The sequence below is a fragment of the Haemorhous mexicanus genome, chromosome 3 (genome assembly GCF_027477595.1).
Source record: "Haemorhous mexicanus isolate bHaeMex1 chromosome 3, bHaeMex1.pri, whole genome shotgun sequence".
NCBI lineage: Eukaryota > Metazoa > Chordata > Aves > Passeriformes > Fringillidae > Haemorhous > Haemorhous mexicanus.
Genome location: NC_082343.1, coordinates 21875092 through 21902032, shown reverse-complemented (window position 1 = coordinate 21902032; position 26941 = coordinate 21875092). Strand labels below are relative to the sequence as shown.

Here is a 26941-nt window from a genome sequence, read left to right as displayed (position 1 = left end):
AATGTGTCTGGCATTGCATTAGGACGAACACAAAGTAAAACTAGGACCTTGGCCATGTAGTGCTGACTTTACAGCACTGAGTGAGAGGGTCAAGTGTACCAGTGTTGTAAAACTGTAAACAGACATTGATATTATACTGTATGTATGAAAATGCATAAAATACATTTAATTAACTCTGGGCTGTGATACAAACTGACAATTCTCAACAGAAATTTCAAAGCTAAACCTGACACCTTTCGAGTCATTTTGCTCAGTAAGATAGATATTTAGGCCAGATTTCTATACATTTGTATGTATTTTTTTTAATATATGAAAAATGCATATAATTTGCCCAATTGCCTGGAATGTCTATTGGAGAAATACATATTTATTTTTAAAAGCAATCCATATATTATTTACTCAGTGGATGAGAATGACTTCAAAAACCCGTTCTGGTCCATCAAATAAATACATATTTATAAATGGTTTTTAAAATGCATATTATTTACCCAATGGACTGTAATGGCTCTGCTAGTGCCATTACATGTAAATATGTAATTAGCCACATAATAAAAATTTCTCTGAAAACCATTATATTTCCATGTGTCAACGTACAATACCTTTTCTATTGTTACTATTTTTCTTTAAACAGCAAAGGTGATTACCCTATGCTAATGACTAAGGCTTTGCCATATTTCAAAACCACACTAGCTCTGCAATTATACAAAATGTAAACTTGAAAACCACATTTCTTCCTTTTAAGATTAGTGTTTTGGAATCCTCATCTTGCAGTCGGTGCACCTGGCCTGGATCTTTCTGCCAGCCCCACGGATGCTGACCAACTTGCATAACTGAACACTCCTGTCAGTAGGAGTTTGTTCTGCTCTCACAAAAGCTCCTCCATACTGTCAGCCAATGCACCTGCACCACTACTGGGCCATCCAATCTTGTACAATGCCAAACTTCACTTATTTATTTCTCTTCACATGGATTATTTTCTGCAAAGCACTAAATATCCCCAAAAATCCCTTTTTCTTGTGAGAGTGAGGCCAGGATACGAGACATGCAACTCCAGGACCACAATGTATTTTACGACACAGTCCTGTATAAGTTTCTATTCGAGAGGATGTAGCACTTATCCCAAATATTTGGGAACTAATATTAAGAACGAGACCTGCCAGGCCTACAAATCGATGCACACTTTCCAACAGGAGTGAATAGTATCATTTTTAGTAGTGCATGTGTGTGGAATAAGTGTCACACATTAAGATGTAAATTTTATTCTCTGAGCTGAACGCCAGGTGATTAATTCTGATAGCATAGCGATCAATTGGTACAGGTGCTGCACCTGAGTAATGTTTGTTTCTGTATACATTGGTAGCAAAGGTGCATCACTAACACAGGTGTCACTTGTATAGTTGTGCAACATCTCTGATTTCCTGAAAACACTCACACTGGTAGTCAGGCTGAACTGCAGAACTGTAGTTCTGCCAGTTTTTTCAATTAGACCCATTATTGATTTGATGAAGAAGCAAATTAAACATACCATGGTAGTATGTAAAATGGTTAGACAGAACATAAGGTTCTGGTGCTGAGCTTCTTAGGCACATTACCTCTGTGAGCAGCTCTTCCTCACCTGTCTCTGGAGACTACAAAAATGAGAGACTTTTGCAAGACAATGTGGCAGCACCAATCTAGCAACTTAGGTACAGAGCATCCAGGAACACATTCCTGTAAAATGCCAGGAAGCTCAAACTTTGCTGAGACTAGGGCTACAATTACTCAGCTGCTTCATTTAGATCCGGCATAAAACTCTTGTTTTCACAAAGCTGTTAGAGACTGACACCAGTCTGAGGATAAAATTCTATATACATACAGGTAATAACATCTTTCTTTTCCAAATAGCAAGAGATTTTTGTTAATTGAAGGTACATTTCAAGTTTAAATCTCTGGCATGTGGAATATACACTGCTTGCAGCTTACAACTATTTCTTTGCAATTTCCTCTCATTAAAGAACATGAGTTTTGATACCAAGAATGAGTACCTCACAGTGTCTACACAGGACTTACATGTTCACATTTTTACAACCACTCTCCCCACCCCTTTGCTCAACATGATGGAGAACCCAAAGCAAGTAGGTGTGCTCACTAGAAAGCCTCTTCACTAATTTCCATTTAATTAATTTACCAAATAAAATCAAACTGCTACTGTGAAAACTATCTTCTCACAGAGAGGACTAAAGGATCTCCCCACAAATCACTCCAAAGCACCTCAAGTTCAGCTTCCCAAAGCAAGTTAGCTGAAACAAACACAACTAACAGGATGCTGCAGCAGCAGGTCCACCCAGGGCACACAGCTCATGGCAAGAAGTTTCTTAAGGTCAAGCACAGTAAGCCCACTGTCTGGCTTTGGTGTGCTGGAAACCTACATTAAGTCAGCACAAGCCTAGAAAATCCTCTTTTCTTATTTCCGCACAGCCGCTTGTGTCGGAGCAGAGAGACAGTGTTTTGCACTCTCTCTCTCATGTCACTCATCACTGTAAGAAGGACCAATAATATAATTTCCAACAGGCCCAAATTCCTGTTGAAATTAGCAGTCTTCCTGCAGGAGGAGGGATTGCAATTTTAGGGCCTGCACCCTACAATAATAAATCAGTCAAAAATATCCAGGTAAAAGCTGTGCCGCTTAAGATGAGGCTTTGGTTTATTTTGCCTCTCCTGCTGCCAGGGTGCAATCTTATGCCTCTTTCTTTCTAGAAAAGCATGTAAATTGTTGTACACAAATAGAGTCATTAACGGAAAGCGAGACTTCGCAAATCAGACAATAAATGTATCAATTAATGCCTGGGATGCACATGAGGCAATCAATTTTCCTAAATTCCACATCAATTAAAAAAAAAAAAAAGGATAAAGAAAAACAATTTGAATGTTCACTCCTCTAAAAGATGGGGATGAGAAGAGAGAGGGAGGGAAGCTGGTGTGCCAATCCTTTTCCCTGTCTTTGCTTATTTTGTAATTACTAAACCTGAAGTAACTTGAAAAAATTGTGAAAAGTTACTATGAAGAAATACTGAAATTTCAGAATAAAACATCTAAAAACAAAGGGAGAGAGAAAGAATGCAGCAGGCATTAGGAAACTTCTGGCCTTCAGTCTTACACGTGCACAAGGTGCCCGCAACTAAGAAAAGGGGCAATGCTTCTCTTCCTGTGTCTTTTTGTGCACTGATGGAAGTGATGTCCTACAGCATTTCAAGTCATTTATTGAAGTTTGGTGGTGGCACTGGGAATGTTGTTAAGGAGAGTAAAAAAAGCAATGTCCATTTGAAGCTTGTCTGTGAACTTTGCATGAACCGCCAGGAATAATGTAGTGTGATGACAAGCCAGTTATACCTTCCACTAAATTTGCTGTCTGGAATGAACTGAAATAGTGTTTGGTTTGTGTAATTACGTCCATCTATCTTTATATTCCAGCGGCATATCGCAAATTGAAAATACTAAAAATTGACTGTTGGTTCTGATATTTAATGATTGCCAAAGACAAGACGATGATTTATTGGTTACTTACCGATGTGACACATTTGCATCTTATTAGACGGAGATTACTATTCCTTAAAATGCGGACGAGGCCTGATCATGTCTGATGGATTGATTTGATTTGCAAATGTAATCAAACTAATAAGAGGGAAAAAATGAGCAATAATGCCTTGTTTTTCAACTGGCAATCACTCCCCTGCCAACAACGCTGATATCCCTGACTAAGCAGCCTTCACACAGTCTTCCTGTCTCCTCAAATAAACAAAGGGATGCAAAGAGCTTGATAAGAGGATAACGAGCCAAGTATGGATGTAACATGGAGCCTGTTCCTCAGCACTGCACAAATGTGCCAATGGGAGTACGAGGAGAGGACTCACGGTGCCTTAGTTCTTAAAAAGCAGCAAGCATAAACCCAAAGAGCAAAACTCTATTGCAAAAAAACCCTTTACTAAATGGGGAGGACGGGGATGGGGGACGGGGACACTGCATTAAAAAAAAAAAAAAAAAAAAAAAAAAGCGGTTCTAATTCAGGGAATCCCAGGAGAACACAAAATTTACAGAATAAATACCTGGAATTCCCCAACCTGATAGGAAGCTAATTGGAGAATGTATTTTGGACAACATGATTCAAGCACCTGGAATCACTGACTGTGGCCACAGCATCAGAGAACCTATTTCCAGGGGTATGCTGGATGGTGTTTTAAAATTATTCCAAATACTAAATGCAGGGTTTCTGTCACAGCAAACATTCTATCACTCTGGCCAGATGCTGATGTTCCTGTAAGCACTGAAATATGGTTCTAAATAAGAGCAGACTCTTATTCAGCTTGAAGTAAATGACCCTAATTCTCCACAGTGGGATTCTCTTTCTTGTTAATAATAATAAAAAGAAGTATTAAAAGAAAAAAAAGCTTTGTGCAAGGAATAGCACAAAGTCCCCCACCATTTACACAAAAGTGGCAGTTCAAGCAGAAGGCAAATAATAAAGCTCTGAGGTCCATACAGGTTACAGATTGTGACCTGCATATTTAGTGATTGATCCAAAGCAGTGAAATCAAGGAAAGTCTTTCCATTGGCCTAAATGGATTTTCATATAAAGCTTTACTAAAGAAGGAGGTTTGAGCGTGAATGCTGACAGCTGAGGAAGTGATCCTACATATATTTGGGAACACAGAGAACGCTGCACAATGGAAGTGCCTGTGTAAATAATGTGATTGTACTACTTAAATATTTTCCAGACTGATTGCTAATTTGCTTCACTAAGGGATATTCGATAATGTAAAAAAAACTTGCTTTAGGGAACAGCCATTATGAAGTGTCAGGTTAAAAACAAAGTTGAATATATAGCTCCAATTACCATGCTCAAAGACCTCAAAATATTTTCATAATTTAAAGTTTTATAGCTCATGTAATTTATACTTATTTTAACAGTGGAAAAGCATCCTGGTCAAATTCCAATTAAATAATTACATTTTGCCTACCTAAAATTCTCACTGCATTTTTAATTGGATAGGACACAGTTCACTGCTTCTCCTAAATTGTTTAGTATTGCCATTCAGTATATAAATAGCTACCACTTTCTACCACGGAGACAGTACACTTGTCCGTGCAGCCATCAATGGCAAATTGGAGTTCATCTGTGTTGGCTGCAGCACTGGAACTCAGGAGACCCATGCCAGCCCGTGTTCCCATCACCCTGTTGCAAGCTGGTTTTAACTGTATTTTTTTCTCCCTCCTAACAGGTTCTCTGAAAGATTTTATGATTGTCATTGATGCTGCTGGTTATGAACATGCAAATGTTCCTTGTCAACAGCCTGTTTTCTTCACTTTATCTCCTGAAATGCCCACCTAAGCCTCTTGTCAGACACTGCCCTCTGTAGGTTTATTGTACAGAGGAAGCAGGAATAACCCTGCACAGCAGTGCTCAGCTTGCCCCCAGTCCTACCTGCACTGCCTATCTGGGGCACCCTGTTTCCCAGTGGTGACTTGATTACAGAGCCCATGGAGTGCTTCCTGTATGAGGATTACAGAACACAGCAAATTACTCATCACCACCGATGTGCAAGGCACAATCCTGCAAACTCCAAATTTGGGTTGAAGATATTCAGCAAAGCATTCAGCACAATTCATTGATGGGGTCCAGAAAACATTCAAGTAACTCGAAACACAAAGAAACTCTTCAAAATTTACTCCTATAATCTCACTGAATGAAGATAACCTGGCATTCACAATGCATTTTGCATGTTATATCTGTAGCTGAAGATTCACTGACATTAAGCAACCTGCTCCTGAATCCACCCAACAGTTAACTTTATCTCTGGGAAACTTCAAAGTAGTAAAGTGAAGGACGGATCACAGAGCAGAATGGCTTTCTACAATAGACTGATATAGGGAAGGACTCTTAAATTCTTCTCACTGCAAGCAGAGTTAATTAATGAGAGACACAAGGGTCACAGAAAGTTTTATATGTTACCAGATATAGCTTGAATCGTACCAAGTTCGGAGGCTAATGCCTGTTCAGCAGGGCAGGCATGATGCTAAAGCATAGCCAGAAGAAATCTCTGGCTAAAAATACACCCTGCAGCCTGCCAGTGTCATGATATATTTACGCCAGAAGTGCAACTTCTTTGAACAAATGTATGAGCAGCAGTCATTATCTGCTAACTGTTCCCCCTTAATCTCTCCAGCAGCTGGATGCACGAAAACTGCAGATTTGCCCCCGCCTCTTCTCCACCCTCACCACAACTCTTTGCTCCAGTGTTCTCATGCATAACATGTCAGGACTTGCTAAGCGAGCTGACTCGACTCTGCAAGCACCACTTCCACTGAACTTGGAGCCTTCTGCAAGTGTAGCTGTGTCTCATTTCAGTATTTGATTTCACCTCAGCTGTTAATGCAGCTGATTGAAACTGATGGTGCACAACATGGCAGAGGAAAACATATTGGGGAGAAGGGTCAAACGCTGTGAAATTTCCACTTGTCTCTAATATGTGCCTCAAGAGTTTGGGGTGGAAAATATGTTGGCCAGACCAACATATTCTCAGAGAAGTTTCCAGAACATGTTTTCAAATGAAAGGAAGGTTGTGTGTCTTCTTGCATGAAGAATCACCAAAATATTTTAATACTGCCTGCTATACAGTATTAAACTTGGGGATGATGAATTAAAGAAACACTGAACACCAAGTCAAAAGTTACAATCAAGTAACTGCTCCATCTAAGTAATTAAACACGGGGGCATCCAGTACCTGCACTCTTTGGATTCTGTGCTTCTTGGGATTCTTTCTGCACTCACATACATGCCTATATATTTATATGTGGGTGCATAAATTGCGCACTGCCCAACAAAAAAGCTTACTACCAATGAAGACATGAGTTCACAAAGCCCTTTTATGATCCAGCTGCTGCAGAAAGCAATTACTGCAGACTCATTTTTTTAAAAACTGCTGATTCTTGTATCAGGCTGGACTGAGCCCTGCCATTACAACCCAGGTGCTCCCCTCTTATCCGTACACTATATATAACCAGACCCAGGTCACCATGTGCCCTGCCAGAAACGTGCTGACTGGCTAAGGGGGTGTTGCAATTCAGGTGATTAATCCTATTCTAATGTAGGTTAAGCAGGTGTGAAGCTGAACTTATCCAGAGAGAAAGTAGAGGCATTCTTAGAATTACAGTATTTAACTGGTCTCAGCTGACTTTAGGAAACTAGACCATCCTGTGCCTCTGACCCAGTCATACAGGTGGAGACCTGTCTGCTCTAAATCCAATCTAAGCAACTGGCTCCTTCCCCCCTCCCTCCTCCCCTCCTGGATTTACAGTGTCAACATGTATGACTGAGAAGGTGCTCTTTTCTTCCCCACCCAGAACAAAGTAAATGTATTATTGTTGGAGGCTTAGTTAGATGACTAAGTCAAATGTTTAGTTTAAAGTAGCCTAAATAGTTACCATAAGAGGGCTATGTTGCTCTAAGTTTACTTCTGCATTCTCAGTGTCTGCTATGATCCTTTCAGAGGCCAATTTAAACGACATATAAAATTGATCATCCTATCTCCAACAAAGCCTTCAGGAATTTTAAAACTGAAAAAAACCTCTTTGTTTGCATGTTCTTTAAACAGTGAGTCTGGTTGAAAAAAATCTTAATTTTTCTAAAGGAGAGGAGTCCTGTAAATACAGAAGTGATACTCTGTGAACATGAATGACAGGCTCAGTTCTGCTGCATTTGCTTCTTCTGCAAACTCCTTACTTAAGGAATAATGCCAAGATTTGTTCCAACTTTCTTCCTGTGTTTCTGAGCAAGGCATCTTCCTGCCTTGCAGCCATGCACTACTTGTAAGAAGCTGGCCACCCTTGAGGTATGAACTGTACAGTTTGGGGAAGTTTGGGAAAGGACACCCCCTCAAAGACTATTTCAGAAGTTTCTATTCTTTCATACAGTGCACTCTTAACCAGTGGTCCTTTAATGAAGTTGAGCTAAATTATGGGGGGGGTGGTGACAAAATGATGGAATAGTCACATGCCTGAAAAATCTAATGAGCCCAGATATCTTGGGTATGGCACTCTGGATGCTTGTTCCACTTGCAAAAGGCCATTATTGAAGCCTCACATCCAGCTTGCTTCCAAAAAAAAAAAAAAAAAAAGCAGACCGGAGATTACAGTAAAATTAAAAAGGTTAAGATACGTTTAGACCTCTTACCCTCTGGTAATAAGATTAATTCCTTGTTGGCTTAGAAGAAGGAAAACTGCTACTGAGTCATCTGCAATTTACACAGACCTAATCTAGTAAGCCCGTTTGTCACACAAGAAGTGGGTACAAAGGTGAGTATTGTTGTCCCCTGAGTGGAAATACTTGCTTAAACCTTGATTCTGCACAGGGCTGCAGAGTCCTGAGGTGCTGAGTACACACAGGGGACAAAGGAAACTCTCAGCTCCCACTGATACACTGACTACTGATGGGGATTTATCCCTTCAGGGCCAGATCCTTGAACAACAGAGGCTGGCACAGCACATTTGACTTGCACACCCATGACAACTGATCCCACCGAAGGCTCCTGGTCTGTCTCTACAGATTAACTGAGCAAACTGCCATCTGTATTTCTTTTTAATTTTTGCTGTAGAATCTGATTACGGAACAAGCCCAAACCATTTCCTGCAGTTTTAGTTTGCATATTGGTACACCCCTCCCTCAAAAAATCCAGATCCGCTAATGGAACAGAAAAATAATTTTCTCCTTCTTTCCCCCTCTCCTTTATTTCATTTAGCAGTGCACTCAAACGTTTGCAAATATGAAAGGGGGAATTTTCAGCCTACTGGTACTTCAGTCGTGCAACATCTGTGAGCATACAACATCTCTAACTCAGTCTACAAGACACCCAGGGTAATACAACATTCTTGATTTTGCTGGAAGAATAATAGCAAATGGCTGCTATACCATTTTGTACTTTTGCATTTAAGACTCAGAAACTAGCCATTTTTGTTTATAGAAAGAAAATGAAAAGCACTGGCATTCATTACTGTTGATTTGCTCTCTTTTCATTAATCATTTCTTATTTTTAAAGGGCCACAGGAGTGAACAACATAATGCAATGGTAGAAAGATATTTACCAATTTAGCACCTCATTATAAAACTACTCAGAAACCTCTCTGTCTCTCGTTTAACATAATAATTATTAGTGGCAACAAAAGTGGGTCCCACACTTGCACCATGATTAGCAAGTGATGAATTTGGGTTGAATATATTGCATTTTGCTTAGTAAACCTTACTATATCTCAAACCCTAAGACTAAAAAAAACATCTAATTTTAAGAAAATAATTTATACTCCTGTTTAAATGCATGTTTCCAAATTAATAGTGATATTCTATAGAAAACAGCCTCTTTTATGCTTGAAGTCTCCAGCTGCCACACAATTTATATCTCTTTCCTCCCCTCTTTGTTTTTCAGCCATTTTCCCTGAATGTCAAAGTCAATTTAGTGCATTTCACTTTGCTGAATAAATCAGAGGCGAAATCCTTGCTAAAAGTGAAAATTTGATTTGCTAAAAGGAGCTTAGGGCAACTATTAATCAATATATCCAGAGTGTCAAAGCTAAGGCCATGATAGACATGCATTCATTTGGAGATTGGTTCAGGCAGATAAAGGGGGACACTGGGAAAAAAAAAAAAGTGCAACAGCCAGACAGTGTAGTGTGAATGTTGGGGGCATGGGTGGAGGGAGAGGACTGATTTAAAAAAAGAAAAAAAAAAAAAAAAAAAAAAAAAAAAGGCAACAAAACAAGAAAAGGAGACAGTCACCCAGGAGGAAAAAGCAAGTACTTGTGAAGGAATAAAAGGTGAACTTAATAGAGACACAAAGTTACTGTTGAATTCTGATCTTGAGAGAAGAGCATTTTAAATAAGGGGTTTTTTTCTCTAAAATCCCCCACAATGTTAAAAGATAATAATTGAGCCAAGTTCTTTTGTTACCTTTTAATTCTACTTTTTGACTTTATTATGCTTTTGGTGATGATTACTCTTAAATAAGCTTTTCCAAGAATAGGTACAGATTTTGATGTCATAAATATTAAGAGTTTCAGGTGCCTTTTTGAGTTTTACTGCACATTTATTTTTATTTATGTATAATTTGCAGGTGATGAGATGTTTATTTGTTTTGAGATTATTTTTTTCCCGTCAGTTAATTTAATGCAAGTAAAAAAATGCCAGAACTGACAAACCTGGAAACTAAAGTGCTTTTTTTACCCCAGGACATCTATGTCTAGCAATATTAGAAACCTTCTCCCCTTTCCAGTGCTGTATCTCTCAGTTCTGAACTGGAACTAGCAGACACACTTAGAGTGCGTGCACCTCCATCCAGCTGCACACAAAGCCTACTAGTCTTTTGTACTGAAATCTGCTGAAATTTTGACACTGACTTCTGCAACAGATTCATCAGGAATAGCCCAACACTGTATCTCAGGAGGGTATGTTGAAAATTTTTAAAAACCTGAACAGATCCTTCGGTTACTACCTTTTGCCACAATACAGACCCTTTTTTTGTTTTGAAAATGCTAGGAGACTTGTGGACATGTTTATTCATGCATCATCCTCCCTCTTCCTCCCTGCCTTGCAAGATCACTTAACCCTTCCCTGTGATACTGTTTTCAAAATATGAAAAAATAAAAACTGCCACCATTCCCAGCCTTCAAATACGAGGATAGATGAACTGCTGGCATTTTAGGCACACTGCTGTCCCATTCTGCTTAGAGAAACCTGAATCAACATGGTGATCTAAACCCTGGCAGTGCTGGGTGGTCCATCCACACTAATGCTCAAAAATAAAGCTGGCAGCCAATTGCTGATTTCCCATATTGTACAATTCAGTGCCAGAGGTCAAGGAAGTCATTCGTTTTTGAGAAACCTCTTGGCTGAAATTTCTACCCTCAAGGCCCAGGGAATGGCCTGCCTTAGATCACATGTCACACTAGCTGTGAGTTCAAGAACATTTCCCTCGCAGGAAGAGCAGGTCTGGTTTCTGTACTTAAAGCATGCTTGTAGAAGGAGTTAAAAGAAGGGCAGATACCAGGCTTTTGATAAAGTGTCCCAGTTAGCACTTTGAGAAAGGGCAGGATGTCCTGATTCCCCGGGAGGCTCAAGTTATTATTCCTGCCAACCTCTTAGCACCTCACAACTCATCCTCCATTCCATGTCACATGAACAGTGAACACCACATTTACATGCCCAGCTGTCTGTGGAAGGACAGGCACCCTGTGATGGGGTGCTCTCAGAAGCTGCAGGGCTGTGTCTGAAATGGCCCTAAAACCAGCTAGCAGCACAAGGGAGTAGGGAATGCTGAGCGCAAAAAAACAAATTTCACAGCGGCAAGCAGCACAGCACAGACATAAAGCACAGGCAAGACCTGTCCCCCTTGCAGGGCTGAGATCCTCTATGGGCTGCCCCAACAACAATCCACAAAGTGACTGTGGTCAGCTTTTACCTACATGGGGTGGTATTTCTGAAACAACAACTCTGCAGCAAATCATGTTCGTGTTCAATATTATAATGTCAAACGACACCCCTGAGAGCTGCTTTGGAAAGGAAAGCTTAAATACTGTCCTCCACAAAGAGTATGCTGGAACAACAATGTTTCATAAAACATGAACACTAAAATATTCAAAACATCCTTGTATTTGTTACATCAAAATCATGCCTTTTTTTTTTTTTTTTAAATACTAGCACCAGTGGCAGTATCAATTTCTAACTATTCCCTTCCTTGAACACTGTTACTGCTAACAAAACAGGGACAACAGCTGAAGACAAGCAGGCTTATTTTACTAAATAATGTAACTAGTTATTTTTGATGTATTAGTCTGATTTACTGTTTCCAAACAAATTTTTCATCTTAAGTGCAAAAAGTTGATTTCTATGGTCTGGTTGATGTTTTTTCATGCAAATTTTGCAGAGAACATTTTTTCTTTATCTTCCTGTTATGCACATTTTTAAGAGCTTAATATTTGCTGCCTCCACTTAATATGAAAAAATGTTGCATATTTTGGTGAATGTCAATGAGAGAGTTACAAAAATCCAGCCAAAACCCTACTGGTACTGTGAGTAGGTATCAGGTAGAAAACTACCCCATACAGCAAAAGCTTAATTAATATAATGCCACCAGTGAAATGGTAACTCCCCAAAATACAACGTGAAGGGTAGGAAACTCAACTACCAGAAAATACTGAATTAAGAAAGGTTTCCTTATTTAAAAAATAACTAAAATAAAATTTTTAAAATAGATATATAAAATAAAAAAATAATTTAAAAAGTAAATAAAATAAAATAAAGTCTTGCAGAGGCTTCCTAATATATTTACAATTTATTTAGGTCAGTTAATAGGAGTTTTGTCTCATCAGGCAGGAGATGAAGCAGCATCAGCCTCCTGCCCTAAGCACTTTCAGTATTTTACTAACGAAGTTACAGTACATCAGAATATTTTAATCTGACACAAAGAACAACAATAGATCTGACTGCTGGCCTGATAATCTTCTTATCACACCCTGTGAAACCTAGCTCTAATATTTGACTGAGCCTCCATTACTCGGCAACACATTCTAAAAAGGCCAACAATGGAGAGAGAATGAAGTGGAGTGTGGAAGTACCTCCATATCTACATAAAAGAGATTAGAGGCGACAGCGTTCCATTTTACAGCTCAATCATATTGTGTTAGCATGCGCTTATCCGAGCGCGGATGAAATTGAAAGAGAAATAAAAAAGAGTCAGGCAGATAGGAACCATAAAAGCGAGGCATGAGCAATTTCCAAGGATATAAAAGGATGCTAATGGCGGGGCCCTGTCATTCTTAAAAAGGGCTATTAGGGCACCATCATCTGTTCTTGTGCCCTTACGCCTCTCTAACTAAAGTCAAGCATTTCCTAATGCCATTGTGATCTTTTTCTTCTTCAGATAAGACATGGTCATGTTTCATAACAACACACTTTCCATTTATTTGATTTATAAATGCAAGGAGACTAATTCTATTTACTGATAAAGGCTTTCCATATATTTTTTTCTTTCAATATTTCCTTTTGTATATGGTATAGACTTTTTGTTCAATAAAAGCAACTATTGAAATATTTCCAATACAACAAAAATACTAATGATTTTATGAAAGGACTTGAACTTTGTATAATTTGAAAACATTTTTTAGTCTGTGAGTGAAATGGGAAACGGTTGGCCGGGGCAGAATGAATATTGCATTGTTACATTTTTGTAGATAATCCTATTTAAAGGGCTTTTTTTTCAGAAGAGCAAAAACATTGCTTTGGTTTCCTCCACAAAAACAAATTTTACATTGCAATGCTTGAAAGTTGAGATCTTTATTAGTTATTAAGCACCTGATATATAAGGGCCTTTAATTACACTGAACCTTAAGAAATCACTATAGTAAAGAAAGATTTGCTGATTGCTGCTTTGCTGTGCTAGGCACAAATTCACTACTGGTGTAATTAATCGACTCTACAAGATTTACACCAAGGGTTTACTTAGTCTGCCAAGCTACAGTGAACTTTTATGCAATTTCCACCCCTTTTCTAATTCATCCTTTCCCCCATCCTGTTATGCTTCAGCCTAAAGTAACATTTGTTAGTTTTGCAAACAGGCAGCACCAATGCAGGCTCTTCCAGATGCTGCTTTGTGCCAGACATCAGCTGAGCGTAGCCAGTCCAAGTTCATCAGTCCAACATTCAAAACCAAGCTGCAAAAGCTCATTGTATTTGCCCTTTAGCATGTCCAGCCCTTTTGCATTTTGATTTTTGTGATCAAATGCCAGACAACAAGCACAGATTTTATCACTGTCCTCTGTTACCTGAAGGCTTATAAAAAGATTGTCTTTATTGCCTGTTATTTTTTTAAAACTCTCACTTGTAAATGAAATCAGGTAAGTGCACTTACCTAGGGTGGCTTAACCACTGTAGGTGTGGTTTGAGCTGACTTTGTACTAAAATGCCGTTTTGTGGCAGGTAAGTTCCTCGAGTGGCTCAGATTTTAAATTTTCAGGGCCAGTTTATGGCATCCAATACCTTTTCCACACTAACCAAAGCCATCATTTTAAAGGCTGTTCAGTCTCATCCCTCTGCTCTTCCCATCGCTCCAGCCAAATCCAAGCTACACCGCATATTCACAAATCAGACTGACAAAACTTCCCTGCAACTGCTATGGAGCATGACTGACTTCTTTGAGAGCTACTCTATTTTGGTTAAGGTGATCTAGGTATCTTCCAAAGATGAAACTCAAACTCACCTGCTTAACTCATTCTGACTTAATTTGGGGTGCTTTATTAGCAACCAGTGTAAGACAAAGTAGATCCTATAATATAGAGTGATGTTTAAATTAGTTTACAATTTGCTTGGGCTCATCTAGAACTGCTCTGAACAAAGCCATTCAGAAATGTCAGCTGTGTTCCTAACCACTGTAACAAATTGTTGCCTGAACGCTGCACACCTAATGACTTCAAATTAGCTGCACTGCGATATTGCCTGACAGTTCGTTACGACTGTTAGCAACATAGCCGGCGTATCATGACCAATAAATTGGTTTCAGTGTGGGCTGGGAAAGGGACTTCCATCAATTTGATTAAAGAAATTACTGTAGCATTCAAAGCATAAAGACAAACTAGTTTAAGGAGACAGAAATAAGTTAACTGTACCAGAAAAACATTGCTTGTGATACAAGAGCTTGTTTATGCACCGTTTGTGGCACAGAGAATGACTAAATTTCAACTGACTATTTTAGTCTGTAGGCTGTTGTCTTTCCCCTCAAGTAAAAAAAACCCAACACTTCATAAATGTACAAATTATTATTATTCTTTGATTGTGTTTGTACATATATTGTGTTTATATTTATCCAAGATGACCCAGAAGAACTGGTAAGGACAAGGGGAAAAGAAACAAACAGCGAGAATATTTATTTGCAATTTCTTTTGAAACTACAAATAAAATATCTTTAACTCTGACAAACAAACAACTGACTGGATTATTTATTCTGCTATTAAGTTGTCCCAAAATCCCATCTAAAATGAGAATGACTTATTACTCTGAGGAATGAAAGGTTATCCACTCTCATGCTTAATAAGGCTCCACTATCAAAATTAGAAAACTAATGAGCTGATGAAAACACACCAACACGCTCACTCATCTGCTGGACAAGAAAAATACCTTAAGAAACAAGAGAAAAAGCTGACCTTTTTTTGTGTGACTTTACCCTTTGTGAAAGGTGACAGACTGAGAACCCTGGAGACTTCTGGAAGTTTGTCTGTTAGCCCGCAGAGCAAGAACAAACACCTCAGCACTGGGGAGGGGCAAAAATACACCTGAAATGTTATCTGAAGGAATTGCTACTCTTCTGAGAAACTGCTTTTGATGACCCCCATTTTTCTTGCTAATGAGATTGCCAGTCAGCTTGCACAATATCAGTGCATTTATGTGATGCAGACTGCAGTCCATTCCATGCAGACCAAAGAAATACTAAGTTGTAGGAGGAGATTTTTTGGGATAATTCAGTTCTTTGTACTGAATTGCTGGTACAGTTCAGTTCTCACACTAGATCAGTCAATGAAAAGAACAATTCCTCTATGCCTTGCCAAAACAACTGAATTTTTTCACCTCCTGTGGTCAGTAGTGCTGCATTTACCTAACAGAGGAGCCAGACTTATATTCAAATACTGCTGAATCAGATGACTACAGAGAAGAGGACTTGTATGACCTTTTATGCCAGGCTAATGCTCTGGATAGCAAGGAGAGTTTATCTTAATAATAGAAATACATGAAAAAAAAAATCTCTAAGCAGCATGTGAAACTTACTAACATGGTAACACTCACAGCAACAACACTACTACTTCCAAGGTAAAATACATGACTATCTAAACTCTGTTCTGTGGGAATATTCTGGAGCCTTAGGAAAACTTTATGCATTGCAGGGAGAGAAAAAAAGTAGTATTTTTTACCAGCACAGAATAACCCACACGATGATTTCTGTACGTTATCTACTTGCAATAAACACTGTATGTACCTGGAATATGCTTAGCCCATCCAATGATCACCACCAGTTCTCTGTCTGCCAGGTCACAAAGAGTGGTAAGGGCTTTGATGTCACTGTCTGGAACAGTGGGGTCAGGCATAGCATAGATCTTCTCTGGTTCAGCCACCAGCAAATGGGAGACAATCTTGTTATCTGTAAAAATGATCCAGAACATTACAAGATCACCAGCAGCATCATTCTACGCTTCAAACAGATGGCTCAGATTTCAAAGTGCACAAAAATTTGTCTTAAGACATTGAACCTAATTACAACTCATTGCAACTTCATGACCTCCTACAAGTGGTTACAGCACAAACAAATCTGATCCATTAACAGTGTTTATCAAGCCAGACATGTATGTTCTTAAATTCAATAGAACTTAGAAATACATGATCCCTGTTAATTACTGGAGTACAAACTTTATAGGAAAAGATTAATGCATTATAGGGCATTTTGTACTATTCAAATAGAAAAGTTTTGCCTTCATTTTATTACCTGCAACTCACCCTACCCCTTAAAGGCAGGGGTATTTTTGAGTGAGTAAATACCACATGCAATCAGTCAGCCACTGAAACCTGTTACTTCTGTCAGTGACCCGAACTACCATTCTTTACCTATAAACCCAGACTAATGATCTCCTTCTCATTTCTAAACAGGAAAAACCACTAAAATCAAAGAGAAAAAAGAGTGTAAAACTAAGCAAAGTATGAAAGTATGCAAACTCTACCTCAGAAAACTGGTTTTCTGCATGGAATGATACTTTATCATAGTCACACATTGCTTATTTTTATCTATGTAGCATTTTCATTCACATGTTAAATATTTACTTCTTTATTCAGTTGACTCGTGACATCTATTTGGAATAATCAATTAAGTTATACGGAAAAATGCAGAGAAGAAAAAAAGAGAAGAGCCTGCAAGATTTACAATACATTGTTGCAATTCTGTAAGTAGGATAAACATAATATGAGCACTATATCCATGCGAAGGCACAATCGAAATATTTTATCTCTATAGAGGGGCCTGATTTATTACTCTGAGAAGGCAGAATTGAAAAATAGGAAAAGAACTAATTCATTAAACTTCCTAATACAGGGTACATTACTATACTTCCCAATATATTTACATTTTACTTTTCCTGGTAGGTACATCTTTTGACCTCAAATGCACCATCAGAATTTAAAGCCCAAATGGCACCCTTAAGTGATTTTACATGAATCTGTGCCCTTCAGTGAGATAAAACATTATAAGGTTGGATATAAATGGGATTCCACTGTGAGAAGACACTGAGTATTTTCTGAGTGCAGAGAATGCTGCCAGAATTAGTATAATTTTCCCCATCTGCATGTAAGTCACAGGACAGACCACACTGGTCTCCTGCAATGGAAGCTGACTGGGATGTGACTTGTCCAGCAGTGTTGATGCCTGGTCAAGGCTGACCTAGAGCACAGGCTAGGCAGAGTTAAATAATAAAGTAGGTATTTACTAAAAGGCCTCAATGGATACACCTTGGGCAGCACAAGAGCCCAGCCAGGGCTACACCCAAGATGGACCCAAAATGGTTGACTGGTCCTGAGGTCTCACACTTTTATAAGTTCTGGTCCATCTGCATATTGGAGTTAATTGTCCAATTACAGCTTTAGGTTATGAAGTCCCATCCTTCTTGTTTTTCTCTTTTCAGTCCACGTTGTTTATGTTCTTGGGCCTGAAATTTGGATCAGTTGTCCTTGGTCCCAAGCTAGAGAAGGAATTGTTTTCTCTACCTACTCTGTGAAGAGAGTTTACTATCCCTTAATATAAAGCTCAGAACTACACACTAAAGCAGTACAGAATCTGAAAAATATGAAAGCTAAAACCCAAGGTATCAGTGTCAGAAAGGATCCCTACTAGTCCATGACATTTTTCCATAAAATGCTCACTTGATTCAGATTTCTGATACTTTACTGCTCTTTAGTGACATAAGACTCCTTCACTTTGATCTACTGTCTCTAGAATTTTTGCCTTATTCCAAATTTGTGTGTCAGTAGCTGTGATATATGTTAGTCCTTCATATAATAAGTGCAAGAGCCAACTGGAAACCATCACATCAAGCTTGTTTTATTGCAAGGGGACATATTCATGCTTTATATGAACTATAGGAACTATGCCAACTGATGCAATTTTTGATCTCAATAGTTGACTGATTATCAAACTGATTAATGAGGAATCCTATTCTTATTTACAAATGACAGATGGTAGTTTTAACTTTTATTGGCAAACAGCTTTTGCACATTTTTTTTTAATTTTTAAACACTCTCTTCAATTTCACACAGAAAACACGTAAGTGAGAAAAGATAACATTACTTCTTTCAAAATTCCAGTATTTTTAATGGGTTAGGAAAATAGGATAAATTAATTAAAAGGTTCTTAACAGCCAAACATATGCAGCTGAGGACTTCTACTTTTTGGTTTTTTAAACTATGAAAAATGAATGAAGAAGCACTCTCATCCCCAAGTTCTGGGTTTTTTTCCCTGCAACAGAAGAAATGGCCAAAGAACAACTTTCATTTGTGTATGAGGGTCCTCACCAGTGGCATTCCATAGGTGATTTATGAATATTGCCTTTTTTGACTCAGGATTTGCAAAATCTCAAATCCTTTTTATTTTTGCAGTCAAAGAAATCTACAGCCAGGGCATTACATTCTATGATGAAGCTGGTAAATACAACAGAAATCAGAAGTAGGTGTAGAAAAGATCCTCCAAACACCTGCTCTTTCCTTACAGGGGGAAAAAAGCTACATGTATTGGCACATGCATTAGCACAGAACATAGAAAAATTCCGAATGTACTCAGAAAACTCCATCACTCAGGAAATTGAATAGCCATGAGCACTGTTTCAAGGTAAATCTTATTTAATGTTTCCCTAATTAGAATCAATAGAACCCAATTTTCATTCCTGTGCCTTTGTTACACACAAACTATCAGTCAGGGCCCAGAAAATCTCCGAGGCTACTTCCACACAAAACTGATTCAACTGTTTCAAGTCTGGACACTTATCTGCCAGGATTTGAAAATTAAGTCTTAAAAATGTTTATGACAAAATTGTTTGTACTTGGACAAGCTAACAAAAATGAGGGAGGCACTCAGATAATGAGTAATGATTTATGAGGAGGTTAGTTTATCTCAGACAACTGGAGCTTACAGAAATTGCTGCAGTTATCACCTTATAGGTAATGTAATGCACCACATTGCAATAATCTTGGGTTTACACAGAGATTCTTGTATTTCAGTACAACTGCATTAACCTCTGCTGATATCTTAAGGGCTTGGGGCTTTTGGGTTGGATTGGTTTTTTTTGTCTGTTTGGTCTTGGCTTTTTTTGGTATGTTAGGCTATCAACATTTCTACTCAATGACAATATCAAGTAAATGAAAAACTGACAATCTGTGCACCCAGGAAAACTAAACCTCTAATGAAATTAAGCATTAGAGTTTATTAAATTTTATTGTATTATCAGAAAGTTTTTATTATAATGTGCAAAATCTGCTTAGTGCAGCTCTAGATTGTATTTACAGAACAGTGGGACAGCTTATGGAGGCTGAGTAGAAGATGCCAGATTGGACAATTGAAGGAATATAATCAGCATAATGTTTTTTGGAAAGGCAAAAGGAAACTATGCCATATGTTCACTTAAGCCCTAATTTTATGTAAAACTGGCTGTTTTTTCTTTGACACAGCTAAAATGCCCTTTCACTTACAGTTCAAAGACTGTTTATTTGCTCTCCAGATCCCCATATGCTCAAACGTATTGTACACAGCACTGTCCCCTACTGGGGAACACCATCAGAAACAGATTCTATTTTCCATCCAGCCAGGTATTTTCGAGGGGCTAAAACCTGACATGTGTGTTGTCAGAGGCTTAGAGGCAGAGGCAAATGGGTGACAAGAAGGAATTTGCCCTCCTTATTTCACTGGCTTATTTATCCATGTTAGGAGCAAATTAACCTCCTCAGCAGGAGCAACCGGATGTGTGTATTCCCATTTGAATTTGGAAGAGTTTACAACACCTGATACAGAGCCTGTGTGTCTTTGCAGGGTAATACACCAGCCTCTTGCACTACAGCTATAATGCTATTAAATTTACTTCATGGAATTAGTACAGTCACTGCTTGAGTTTATATAAGCTGCAAAGCAAAACCCCTAACTATTTTTAGTTAATCGCAAAGAGGATGGAACTTGTATTTTAGCAGTGAGATGATCATCTCTTTCTCTCTTAATTTCAGCCTGGAGAGATACAATCAAGGACATTATTAAAACATAACAAAACAAAGCCAAAAAAAGAAAAAAATCCACGAGGGTACTAAAACCCAAACTACCACTTTCTGCTTTGTTATTAGTGTGGCATATTGCTGTTTTAATCTAATGCTAGGTAGTGTATTAATCTATAGGTATAAATTAATGAGGCTCTTAATGTATTTTCATTGGGAGGTTGAGCAGTCAAACTCATTTACTTAGTGAAAACTACAAAAATCACTTTCTTGTGAAATCTGAAAGTAGAAGCTTCAATGAGCTAATGATCACAGTATGAACCATTTTATGTACCACTGAAAATAAAGATAACCTGTAAATGTAAAATTTGCACTGCATAAACCATGCTTTTATACACTTCCACCTGTAAAAACACTCTTTGTTCAACTCCACTTGAGAAAGATGAGCATATTTAAAACAAAACCTGTTAACAGCCAAATCAATATAGTCTCCATGGTAATATTTTCTGACCAAACCCCTGTTCAACCTAGAAGGAGCTTAGCAAACAGGGCTAGGAGTCAATAGCCTGTACTGAGAGAGAAATGCTGCACATGTGGTGTACTCACATGGCTTTTTTGCGGGCTGAACTAGCTGAGGGTTCAGGTATGGGCTGTTCTCTGCATCTATTCTGCGCTTGTACTTCTGGCGACCTCCACGTACTCGGTCTAGGCGCACACCTACGTTTGGAAACACAAGCAAACACGTAATTAAATACATTATGAGCGTGCCTTTCAGGTAGCAATCTTCTATTTCCTGCCTTCCAATATTTATATTAAAAGCATGTTTATTTCAAAAGATTAATTTTAGAAAGCCTGGGAAATCAGCATTACAAGTATTTGCAAGCAGTTTAGAGTTCCACACATGCAAGACTAAGTACACAACATAATTTCCTGTTCATTTAAAACCATTCATTCATTTCTACATATTATTAAAAACAGCTAGCAAGTTTAGTTTCCATTTGAAAGAGCCTAATCTTAAGTCATTTTACCAGAAGCAGAATTTCAAAGCTGTAATAAACACCATGGATATAGAAGCATAACATTATGAACAGAGAAGTACAGAGAATTAGAACTTTAGGAACAATGAGTCCTGTGTACAGTCTAGATAGTCAAAACCAAATTAAGATGTATTAACGTGGCCAGAGGATACAAAGTAAGCGTCCCTAGAAAAATAAGAATATATATGTGGCTTAAGGACTGAAATTGTTCATGAGGATTTGAAAGAAATTGTACAGTTGTGCATTTAGATGTCATCAATGATGAATTAACATTTGTGTTCTACCTCCATACTGCTCATTCTTTCAATACAGCATTCTGCTGCCTGGTTTGTATGGATATGTAGAAATTTACCTTCTTGAAACAAGCTATAGCTGCTCATACTGACAAAATGAAACAAGGTGAAAGGGTGCAAAGACAGTAGGTCTTCCAAAACAAGGAAATATTTTTATTTCTTTCTGAGTCACCGAGGCAGATTTCCAGACAGCCTTGGATGAATGTGACTAAAACCAAGCAGTAAGATAACACGGAAGCTGAAGAACTTGGCACCTACGCAGGACAACAGGACAAGTAATACCAAGTGCAAAATCTGTCTCTGATGACACGGATTTAGCAACACAAGAATGGAAGGACATTAAGTATCAATGGCCCTTGTGAGCGACGTAATGAAGTGCAACTCACATTCTCACTTTTCATTGTCAATTTTAGCTCTCCTCCCTCTATGTGTATTTTCTATTGCTATTATTGTGCCCCACTCTTCTACGTCCCATCCCTCTGATCTCTCCCTTACACACAAAATACCACAAGAACTGGCTTCTGGACAGCAAGGGAAGCCACCACCAAAGAAGTTACAGTTCAGGCGCACAGCAAGAAGAGCACAGCACAAAGTTTATGTGCCGCCTCTGAAACCACACGGGTAGCACAGACTAGTTACCAGGAAGCATCTGCCAGTCCTCTTTCCTTCTCAGAAAACAAAAAGGATTGACTGGGTTTCGTAAAGGAAAACTATTTTGCCAACTAGCCAGAAATCCAAGGCCAACTCTTGTTGGGGTGGTATGGCTTTTTTTTTTTTATTATTTTTCTTATGTTTCCTGGGTTACTTACACAGAGAGGAGATGCTTGCTTTAAGGACACAACAAACACCTGCAACTATAATTCAGTGAGTTGTATCCAACAGCGGTCAATAGCTTTTGCTCATCAGGAAAGCAGGTAATGATCACCCCTACTTAACAGTGAAATTTCACCTGGTTTACTGCAGAAGACTTTGTATGTCAGTCCATCAAACCCAAGAAGTACATTTCTCATTGTGTGTCTCCAGTTGCATTTATGGAGATCACAAGATTTAAACAGTAACACAAACAAACCACATACCCCAAGAGGTCAGTGCATAACTATGAATGAAATCTTATTTATGGTAGTTAACTACACAACTTGTGACTGATTTGTGATCTAAGCTGTTTGATAAAATTTTTGCCAATTCAATCAACAGAACATGGTTATTTTTGTTTTAATTTTTTAAAGTTATACTTAGAAATGCACAAACTACAAGACCACTTTAAAAGCTGATAGCTCAAACCCTTCAGAACTAATGATAACTCACTGTTCGTCACACTTGAATTGGGAGTTTGAGCTACAGCTGAAGCAAATGACATCCAGGACAATACATTGCCATAAAAACAAACAGCAGAAGACCAAGGCTTGATAGTTGAATATTCAGAAATAGGCAGAGGATTAGAAGAAGCCACATGCAATATTGGTAGGATTATGAAAAAGACTGCCCAGCATTTGAAGAAAAATAGATAGAAAATGATTTCTGCATAATTCAGATGCCATCCTTCTTTCTGCTTGGGAACAGATTTCATAGTGATAAAAGATGGATAGCATCAGACATAAGTATGTTTAATCAAAAAGTAATGGAACTGAAGCTTAAATTAAAATAATATAAATCTACCAAGATGAACAGTTTTTTTTACCTCCTTTGCATTAGATGAGATACACATTCAAGCCATTCACATACTCAATGGAAGAAAATACAGAAAAATGTCACTATAGCAAAATTTTACTTAGATCCATGCCCACACCTAATATACATTGCTTTATCTGTAAATAGAGTTTTCTTTTAAAAAACCCTAACTTCTAGATAACGGTATTGCACAATTTAAAATTACCTAAGTCTATAATAGAACTAATTCAAATTTTAATGTGGAAATAGTTTTGATAACGTAACACCAATAAATTAGAGCTTTATAACCCATCAATTTAAACCAATAGAGTTTATCATCATTTTGGCTCTTAATATTTCCTTTATCTGTAAGATATCCTATATCTATATTTTTCTGTATTTGTATCTATAAGAAAGTAGATACTTTGGATTTAATTTCTGACAATCTAACACACCCTACGTTGTATTTTACTTCCCAAGGGTCTTTATTTAAGTAAACACAGGGCAAGACTCTGCTTTACAAGCTATACCCATTTGATATTCCATAAAAACTTTTTCAGCAGGTAGCAAACTGAAATCCAGAGGTTCCAAAGTATATCTGTGGATACTGCTCTGTAACTCCTATAACTTGTATGAGAGAATTCATTTCATAAAAGTTTATTTATCAAGACAGCAGTTCTCGAGACAGTAGCAACTGATGCCTCCTTTGTCAGAATAACAAAGGGAAGAAATAAAAATAATTTTATCCACAAAAATCCTCATTTGGGGCAGGAGGAGCTTTACATCAGTCACAGACGTAACTGTTTGAATTCCACAGAGTCTGTATTCAGATTATTAAGGATATTGTGACATCTGGAGAAATTAAGTAGACCTCTGCTTCAGCTCTGCTGTGCATTGTGGCTTCACAAAATCTTCAGCATCTCAGTTCACTCACCCAATCAGTCCTCAGCCATGAAGTGAAAAGAAAGATACCCACTCCACCAATAAAAAATCATGTAATATCTCCCAATGAACTGCACTATAAGTATTGCAATTACAGTTCTTCAGGGTCAAAACATCCATTCATGTCACTGAATGCAGCTCCACCACAGACAAGACAATGTGATTCTTCACATTTCCTAATGCTCATTTGAAAAGCCTTCAACAGAGAAACAACACCAAGAACCCTAATGGGAAAAACAGGGATGACCACAGAGTAGAAATAGGAAGAACAGGCTTGCCACCAGTTAAGAGAGCAGTTACTTTCAACGTTAAAGTGCAGCACATTAATTTTATATCTCAGGACAAGCATGAACTTCTTTGTTCAGGAGTGTTGGGTGGTGAGAGATTTAGACATGACTTACAAATCTCAGAAAATGAGGGCTGGGCTCTAGAGATGTAATATAGGGAGATATGGAAACTGTGTAACTCAGTGCAATAGCTACTTTTTAAAACAAAGAAATTACATGTACTAATACAACATAAGAAATTCTCCACCTATTTTTCAGGGAATAAATGCTTTTATATAGTCACTACATAAGCTTCTACAAAAAAAAGTCTGCCTCCTGGCTCCTTACATAATCTTTTCAAGATTTCTATCAAATGCTACACAACACACAACAAAATCACTTTGGGCACTTACTCTACACTCTACTAAATGTGTCCACAAAGCCTTGCACAGAAACAACTGAAGGCCAGAGCAGATGTGCCACATGAGTTACACACCAGGTTATTAAATCTAAACAACACAGGTAAACCTGAACTTACTTTCTTTGTATTTCCTCATCTGTTTCTACTTGGCAATAAATGTAAATTATTATTCCTATTCTGTGGTTCTTTCCTCATACTGCCTTGAAGACCTCATGTAGGACAGATACCCACTGTGATGATGCTACATAACCAAAAGGATTGTCCATACCCCAATATATGACTGACTTTGCAATTCAGGTCCTCAGTATGAAAATACTATTTAACTCTGTAATCTCATTTTCCATACAGATCCAAGCCATATTAAAAACGTATTATTTACTTTTTTATCATCCACCACTCTTTACTCCTTGATCACCTATCTCTATTTTTCTTCTCCACCCCCTCCTCCTTACCTTGGCGACAAGCTTTCAGTGTTCATTTGTTCACCTGACCCACAAACATTCTTGTCCTTTCCACAGAGCTCTTACCCACAAGAAATCCTCAATTTACATTGGAAGGCATTAGCCCAATCCTTCAAATCCAATCCTATCAACATCAGGTTTGTCTCTAAGAAATTGTTCACTACCTTTAATTGCAGAGCCTTTTGTTTGAGGAAAAAAAAAATACTTAATTAGTAAACAACATGTTTGAAATCATACTGAATCATGCAATTTTTACTTCCTTCAGGAATTTCACATTCTGCTTCCCTTCCTGTTTCCCCCACATAACAGTCTCATGGCAAGCTGGTATGTTCTACATCAATGCCACCCCAGCAAGCTCCACCTCTAACACAGCATTTGATATGTATGAAAAATATTCCTATCTCATTTTTTGAGATATGTAACTGGCTAACAATCCATTTTCTACAGATGCCTGCAAGGTTCCCAGCATTGTCTTCAACACTGAGACTGGTAAAAATGAATACCCACATAACTGCATCTTGCCAAGCTCTAGAGAACATTGGTAGCAGAAGTAAAAACCCCCAGATTAACAGCAAAACTAGAAAGCACAAATATAATTTTAATGGCAGGTTCCAGTGTGGTTCTCCTTTGGGACAATGCCTTAATAGAGTGTTCCAGTTCACTTGAACTTACTGTGATTATTTCTAAGATTGCTGAATAAACTTCAGTGAATATTATAAACTCCATTTTGCTTTTATTTACATAAGCCAGAAAAACAAGTTGATTTTTCCACCATGAACACAGACAGAATGTATTGAGATTTAAGAATGCACACTCATCTAGATACTCTTTAGACACTTCAGCAACCTCTATAATTTGGGGTTAGAGTCCAGTGCATTAACCCTGTAGTCTGAGAGATTTATAGAGGAAAAAATAGTTTAAACCATGAAAGACCTCTCTCAATACAGTTAGAATCATGCACAAAAGTAACACAGCTGAAGAAATAAGATATTATCAGCTATCATTTTTTCTGGATCTGCATACTTATTTTATGTGCTGAATTACAAAGATGCCAAAGAGCTTCTGCAATCGGTTTACAAAGTATTTGGATAATACCTTATGCAGGTAAAAATTGAGCTAGAGATGTAAAATATGTGTCTAATAGGCAGATAGAATTTTGCAAACAGAGAATTGAATTCATCAAAGAAGACAGAAGCTATGACTCACATGAAAGTTTTCCTGATCTATGGCTGAATTAACAATTACCAGGAGAAGGCTTTAGTCTTCCTATAGCCATCTCTACAATTAAACATATTATTTAGAGTAGCATAGGAAGGCTAAAACTCATCCTCCTACTTTATATTCAGCTAGTACCAAAAAGTATTTGTTAATGTGGGATAAAATTGGCTGTTCTCAAGATGTGCCTGTAAAACAATTAATTCATTACCTGACCCATATAATTGACTGAAAAACAAAACAGTGTTTATTACTTTAATATCTAACTTCATCTGTGACTAGAAGTTGTTTAATTTATCTGTTCCTCTGCAACGATTTGTAAAAAACAGTTTATTATTAAAAAACCCCAAATAATCTGGC

The 26941-nt window shown here is 37.9% G+C and overlaps 1 protein-coding gene across 18 annotated transcripts in view; it reads right to left on the bottom strand.

The window, feature by feature from the left end:
* ESRRG (estrogen related receptor gamma) overlaps positions 1–26941 on the bottom strand; it is a 372225-nt gene that overhangs the window by 31684 nt on the left and 313600 nt on the right. For all 18 annotated transcript variants that reach the window (XM_059841044.1, XM_059841041.1, XM_059841045.1 and 15 more), the window contains 2 exons: positions 20906–21016; positions 16044–16205 (listed from right to left, as the gene is read on the bottom strand). In XM_059841044.1, the coding sequence (XP_059697027.1) occupies positions 16044–16205; positions 20906–21016 (273 nt within the window). The remainder of the gene's footprint in view (positions 1–16043; positions 16206–20905; positions 21017–26941) is intronic.